Source organism: Nannospalax galili, unplaced genomic scaffold (assembly GCF_000622305.1).
Source record: "Nannospalax galili isolate Female #2095 unplaced genomic scaffold, S.galili_v1.0 scaffold17, whole genome shotgun sequence".
In the NCBI taxonomy this organism is placed as follows: Eukaryota; Metazoa; Chordata; class Mammalia; order Rodentia; family Spalacidae; genus Nannospalax; species Nannospalax galili.
The window spans coordinates 4,988,661-4,996,193 of record NW_008342276.1 but is presented as its reverse complement, the minus strand read 5'-3'; the positions used below and the strand labels follow the sequence as shown (position 1 = coordinate 4,996,193).

At 38.3% G+C, this 7,533-nt stretch overlaps 1 protein-coding gene across 2 annotated transcripts in view; it reads left to right on the top strand.

Annotated features, from left to right (window-relative positions):
• Taf2 (TATA-box binding protein associated factor 2) overlaps positions 1-7,533 on the top strand; it is a 94,871-nt gene that overhangs the window by 64,831 nt on the left and 22,507 nt on the right. For both annotated transcript variants that reach the window (XM_008837979.3, XM_029565865.1), the window contains exon 20: positions 1,845-1,984. In XM_008837979.3, coding sequence (XP_008836201.1) covers positions 1,845-1,984 — 140 coding nt within the window. The remainder of the gene's footprint in view (positions 1-1,844; positions 1,985-7,533) is intronic.

The window sequence follows — 7,533 nt, the reverse complement described above, 5'->3', positions numbered from 1 at the left end:
AGGCTTTCTCCTGTCGTTTCTAATTGGCTTACTGAGTGTTTCAGTTCCTTCATTTCAGCCTGAGTATTCTTCAATATTTCTAACTCTTTTCTGAATTCATTCAGAAGTTTATCCCTATCTTCCTTCAGTTCTTTGATTTCTTTGTGTGTGTTTTAAATTCACTGAATTTTTTATCATGTTTATAATTGTTCTTTCGAGTTATGTCCTGCATTATCTCTAGGGGGTTCTCATTGTACTCCTCTGGAGGACTATTGGTGTTTGGTGGGGATGTGTTATTTTGGTTTTTCATGTTATTTTTTTCTCTCTGATTTTGACATGTGAATTTCTTGTAGTTTCTGATTCTTGTGTGAAACTCAGGCCTTCAGGTTTAGGTCTGCTTCTTTTTGTGAACTTTATGTATCTTTGTGGTTTACTTTTTGGGCATAAAAGGCTGGTTCGTCTAAGCGTCCGGTTCTCTCTTTTGATTTTATATTGGAGTGGCCGGATTGCTTTTGTCTTCAAGAGTTCCCACAGCAGCCCAATTCAGATGCCGGTCAAATGTTTTCAGGCTTTCTCCTAAGGTCTGGATCCCTCCAGGAACAATTTTGGCCTCAGGAATTTGGGGGCTGGACTGGCCTGGGAGCCTGGCCCAGGAAAGATGCTGGTCTAGGGCAGCTGGTGTCTGTGCCACCCAGAGATGCAAAGGTAAATGGGGCGGTGTCCGTGCCACCCAGAGATGGAAAGGCAGATGGGGCGGGAAGAGGCCCCAAGGACTCTTGGGGACTTCACTGAGGAGCTGGGTTAGTCTGGATGCAAAGGAAGAGGAAAGGTCAGTCCCAGAATGAGGCTGGCAGGTGGTACAAGCCCAGGAATGCAGAGGGAGGTCAGAGTGGGGCCAGGCCCAGAATGCTCCTGTGGCCCAGAGAAGGCACTACGGTAGGTGTGGATGAAAAGGATCAGGAAGCAGTATTGTTTCCCCAGCTGTCTGGGGCCCCAAGACAAGGAATGGAACAGGACCCAAACTAGGAGAGACCGGTGGGGGAGATGGGAGGGTGAATGAGGCTGAGGGAGTCCAAGCAGGTAGGGAGCAATGGCCTTACCCTGGAGAGAGGCCTGCGGGTAGGCAGAGGCCTCAGCTTTGAATTTTTATAGTAGGTAAACTATTAACATTTCTGGAAAAAGTTTTTTTGTTTTGTTCTGTTTTGTTTTTTGTCTTTTAGAGACAGTGTCTCCCTGTAATCCCAGCTGACCTGAGCTCACTATGTAGACCAGGCTGGCCTTGAGCTCACAAAAATCCGCCTGCCTCTGCCTCCCAAGTGCTTGGACTAAAGCCTTGTACCACCACGCCTGCCTCCATGCCGAGCTGGAGAAAGTATTTAAATTACATTTTACTGCTTTTTTTTTTTACTGAATTTGTTCTGTTAACATATACATGGAATTAAGCTTCTAAATATGTTTTGAAATTAGTTTTAATTCTATTTACATATTTATTTTGAAATTGTATCATAAAAATCGAACAATTCTATTCATTTCTATTCTCCATGCCGAGCTGGAGAAAGTATTTAAATTACATTTTACTGCTTTTTTTTTTTACTGAATTTGTTCTGTTAACATATACATGGAATTAAGCTTCTAAATATGTTTTGAAATTAGTTTTAATTCTATTTACATATTTATTTTGAAATTGTATCATAAAAATCGAACAATTCTATTCTTTTGTAGAGTAGAATGTACATTGAAATCATGAAGTTTTGTTTTGTTTTGTTTTGTTTTTTAACACTGTGACAAATCTCTAAAAAGCCAGGTAAAGAATTTGGTTCATGATAACCTCAGAGGAAGTAAGTAACTCACTTCTGCTTTCCTAGTTGCTTGAAAGCCATAAGGGTGCTGCAGAAGAATGGACACGTACCAAGTGATCCATGTCTCTTCAGATCCTATGCGGAGTACGGCCACTTTGTGGACATCAGGATAGCAGCTTTGGAAGCAGTTGTTGATTACACTAAAGGTGAGGCTTTAGGGGCGATGTTAATTTCATTTTAGAGAAAAACACTTGGGACTGAAGAGATGGCTCAATGGTTAAGAGCATTGACTGCTCTTACAGAGGACCTGGGTTCCATTCCCAGCAAATCCATAAGGCTGCTGACAGTCACCTTTTAACTCCAGTTCCAAAGGATCCACCTCCCTGTTCTGTTCTTGTTGACACTGCATGCATGTGATGTACTTACATACATGCAGGCAAAATACTTACATATATAAAATAAAAATAAATGAAAAAAATCTCTTTTTAAAAAGACTTTTTAGAGCCAATCTTAGGTACTGCAGTTTCATAATATATGCAATAGAAGTATTTTGTTAAATTCCTTTATTTTTTTTATTTACCATACAAAGTAAACAATTTCATTTGACGTTTTATATGATATGTATGTGTTTGTATATGTACACACACATTTGTATATATATATCATTAATTGTTAACATTGTTTTACTGATTGACTTATTGTTAGTTTAGTAGATAAAGGACAAATTTTAAATAACATTACAGATACCATTGACCTGTGGGGAAAGTCGGCATAGTCCACAGATTGAGTTCCATGGTATTTTAAAAACTAAGAGATTTGGGGGAAATTTCTAATGATTCAAGAAAATATTTTACAGATATATAAAAATTTATGTCTGTGAAAACAAAGCAAGAGATAAATGGTAACTCCAGTAGGCAAATTAGGCAAAGCTTCATAAGTTGGAAGAAATAAAATAGAGAAGCATGCTAAAACATGAATAAAAGAAAAGTACATTTCTAAAACATTTTCAGAAAGTGAGATGAAAAACATAAAGGTTCTAAAAATCTTTCAAAAAAGTAGAGGATTGGGGAAAAGCAGTAATATAAGAAACAGTGCGGGCCTGGAAAGATGGCTCAGCGGTTAAGAACGCTGATTTATCTTGCAGAAGACCCGGGTTCAAATCCCAGCACCCACATGACAGCTAACAAGTGTCCTAACTCTAGTTCCAGGGGATCTGACAGCCTCTTCTGACCTCCGCGGGCATTGCACAACACGGGTGCACTTACCTGCATGCAAGCAATACACTCATACACATAAAATAAAAATAAATAAAATGTTAAAAAAATACAGTGGAATACTCTGAAAAGTATCAATTAAAATGATAGAGTCTAGATTCTGCTAACATTTTATTTTTTCATTTGTAAGTTCCTAGATATATCAGAACCAGATTTTTGTACAAAGTACAAAGCTGGTCTAAGGGACTGTTGAGAAACCTACACCCTGGCCCAGTTTTTTCCCATGTTAACATCTCTTGATAATAAATCCCATCTTTGCTTCATGATTCATCCTGCTAAAAAGATAGTGTGGTCTCCAGCTTTAGAATGTGAGAGTCAAGACAGTAAACAAAACAGCTGTAACCTTCAGAGGAAACTAAGATTCTCTACATTGTTTATTCATATAACTTTGGAGAATTAGCACAGTTCCTGTGTAACATTCCTCTTTTAAAAAGATGTATGTGTGTATGTGTGTGTACACATATGAATATACATGTGCATATGTGCCTAGATACATATATATCTATCTATCTGAGATATATCTATCTTTTGGCCACAGAGTCCAGAAGAGGGTGTCAGATACCCTGAGCTGGAGTTAGAGACAATTATTGTGCAGCCTGATGTAGGTACTGAGAAGTGACCTGCACCAAGTGCTCTTAACTGTTGAGCCATCACTCCAGGCCCCTGTGTAACATTCTTCAACATTCAAAATAGGTGCATGTGTAAAATGAAGAGCCTAGTGATAATCAGCTGTGCCAGTATAACAGAGTTATGTTGAAATACTGGCTAATCTGGTTGTAAAATTTAATGTGTATTTTAAAAATATTATTTTTATTTTTAAATTTTTTAAGACAGGGTCTCCCTATAACCCCAGACCAAGCTGTCCTTGATCTCACAGAGATCCCCCTATCTCTGCGTCCTGAGTGCTGGGATTAAAGTATGTGTCACTATGTCTGGCTCAATAATAATTCTTTAATCATAATATTCAAGTAAAAGAAATATTTAAATGTAGTTTGCATCTCAAACTCAAGTTTATAGCACTAAAATACTAGAAGAGTAAAGAACTTAAAGTGCACTATATTCTGAGGTAAAAAGGAAATGGTAAGGAAGTTCTGCAGTAGAGTTTTAAGTTGTATATGAAGTAAAGAAATACGTGTTTGAATCTTCCTAAATTTTTTTTAAGAAATGTTTTGTTTCATTTTCTTTAATTCACTAGAATAAGGATCCAGATAAAGTCCTTCACACTGCAGTTGGTTGATATGTATCCTAGTCAATAGATATCTTCCTTCATCTCTTTTCTTCCTTCATCTCTTTTCTTCCTTGCAACTTATTTGGTTTTTTTTTTTCTTAATTTATTGAGAATTTCATACATGCATATAAGGTGTTTTGATCAAATCCATGCCCATTCCCTCCCCTCCAATTCCTCCCATATATCCCCATCACTTTTTTCTGATAACCTCTCTCTTTTTTTTTTTTCCAGGGGGCCTTTTGCCACTCTAAATTCCCCCGTCTGAAGAGGTAACTGTAAAATCTTTTAAGGATTAGATGAATGCCCCTAAATACTTTTGACATTTTTGGCCTTTGGAGCAGAGTTTGTTGCTAAGAGGCCCAAGGATATTGTGACTTTTAGCCAAGAAACTGGCTACTTTTCTTTGGGGTCTTTTTATCCTAGCTGCCTAGCCAATTCTACCTCCTATTCTTATCACACCATCCTCTGAAGATATTACCCAACTTGCAGATAGGGAATTGGGACGCAGACCTCTCTGACTTCTTCCATGCTGGACAGGGACGCAGGGTGAAGCAATTGGGGTACCCCCTTCATTGGGTCTATCTTAAAAGACTCAAATTGCATAACTCTTCTCTCTCAGAGGGGGAAAGAAAGTCTTTGAATCGTGAGTAGGAGATGTGAAGTAAAGACAAGAGTAATTAGACAGGGAACTTGAAAAAAGTCAGAATAGGGCAGTTTTCAAATGTTCATATGAGAGTCCATTGGAATTTCTTGACCAGGGATTCCAAAAGCATCCCTCTATTGGGTTCCTCCTCATTCTTCTTTTATTTGCCAAGGCTGGACTCTAGAGTGATGGATTCAGGATTTGCTTTCAGGCATTTGGATAGCTGTTAGAGTGGTTCGAATCAGTGTCAGTTTTCTCTGAAAGGCTTCTAGATAGGGGGAGAAAACAAATTTAGCCATCATTTTAGAACAATAGCAGTTTTTCCCCTTTAGCTACAGGTGGGCACTACAGTATTGGAGACCAAGATTTGAAGTCTTACATCTAAGCAGCACTTTCTGTTTAGGAACAAAATCATCAATGAGAAATAATTTTCTAAATAACTTTTTATATGGACTTAAGCCTAATGTCTGGGAAATGTAACCCCTTGAACTCTTAAAGAAATATACTGATAATTTTAGTCTTTGGTTATACTTTCCTTTTGGGTGTTTAAGACCATACAGTTGACCCAAATAAATCAATTTATGTTTACACTTAAGGTCGTTTGAGGCTCTATTCCTCAGGGGTCACACAGGCTCAGGAGGAGCCCCTGCCTCCTTTTTCCAGTTCCATCTATGTGAAGATAAGTCAGAGGTCGTACTTGACCATGGCTGGCTTCACTTGGAAGCATGGAGGAAATGTTTCCTCTGAGTTGACCCTCCTTTGTAGACTGGACACTGGTTCAAGTCCATCTGGTGGGGTCTCCATGGCCTCCCTGAACAAGAGGACAGGTGACTCACCACGTTTACAGGATATTTTGAGAGATGTTCCATACTCCCCTGGAACTTAGTTGACCTTGCAGGGCAAGAAGCAAAAACTGTCCTTTAGGTCTCTCTGACCAGATAAGTATAGGCCTCAAAGTATGGTTGTTAAACATCCAATAAGGTTAGTTCCACCAGTCTAGTACTTTGAATTACCATGTGCTATGTAGATAAAGCTTGGGTAAAAAATACAACTGTTTCAGATAAACCTTGATTAGATATATATTTTGTTCCTTAAACTAGATGACTAAACTATGATCATAGAAATTTAAAGATTATGTGTATATTATTTTTGTCTCATTCTTTATATATCATAACAAACCTACACAGACCTTCATCACTTGCTTAGGCTTTCTCAATTTTTTTCTATTTTGGAAAATATCTCCATTCCCATGTCCTTTTAACATCTTATATTCTCATTTCCTTTTCTTTTTAATAATTATGAGACATAATAGGATTAACAAATAAATTTTCCATCCATTGTGAGAATTCTTTTCCTGGGGATACTAAGCAGTGCTTATTCCCTTTTAAGGTTCTAGTGTCAAGCCAATGTTTGGTTAAAGTTTTACTGGGGAACCAATGAATTTATTGAGCTTACTTACTGAGGTAATTGAGGAGTTGCTGAGGTGTATGTATGACCTGAGGGTAGGCACACTGGAAAGCCTTTACCCAGAATGGGTCAAACCTTCTCTTCCTAGCCTTCCCCAGATTGCATACTTTATCCCTCCCCAAATCCAGGAGGCCATGTGTGATTAGGACCAAATTACATACAGTTGGCTGGGAAGAGTGGCTGGATACTCTCGTGAGGGTCCAATGGCGTCCAATGACCCTGCTTGCCCCTCCTTTAATGAAGGAGCACAACTGACAACAAGTCCAATTGTGACAATGTTTAGCAATCAGGCACAGCTGAAGTTGTGTTGATGGTTGTTATTTCATGCAGAAGAGACTGCTGTACAGTATCGTCTTATTAAAAGGACATAGAATTTAAAGGGATTTGGTGCTAGGATCCACAAATGAGGAAGAACATATGTCTTTTATTTTTCTGAGTCCTTGTGACTTTGCTTAGTATAACATTTTCTAGATCCATCCATTTACCTGCAAATTTCATTATTTCTTGTTTCTTTACTGCTTGAATAGAACTCCATTGTGTAAGTATACCACATTTTTGTTAACCACTTGTCAGTTGAGAGACACTTAAGTTGCTTCCATCTTAGCTATTGTGAAAAGAGCAGCAACAAACATGGTTGTACAAATGTCTCTACAATAGTATGAGTCCTTTGGGTATAGGCCAAGGAGTGGTATGACTGGGTCATATGATAGGTTCACTTCTAGTTTTTTTAAGAGTTCTCCACACTGTTTTCCGTAGCGGTTTCATGAGTTTGCAATCCCACCAGTGGTGAATGAGTGTTCCCCTTTCTCCACATCCTCGCCAGCATTTGGTGTCATTTGTTCTCTTGAACCCTGCCAGTCTGATTAGGGTAAGGTGATACCTTAGGGTGGTTTTAATTTGCATTTCCCTAATTATTAACGATGTTGAACACTTTGAGATGTTTCTTAGCCATCTTTATTTCTTCCTTAGAGAACTCTGTTTAGATCTTCAGCCCATCTTTTAATTGGGTCATTTGGTTTCTCAATTGTTCTTTGAGTTTTTTATATATTCTGGATGTTAAACCTCTGTCAGATGTGTCACTGGTGAAGATTTTTTCCCATTCCTTGGGTTTTCTCTTCACTTTTTTGATTGATTCTTTTACTC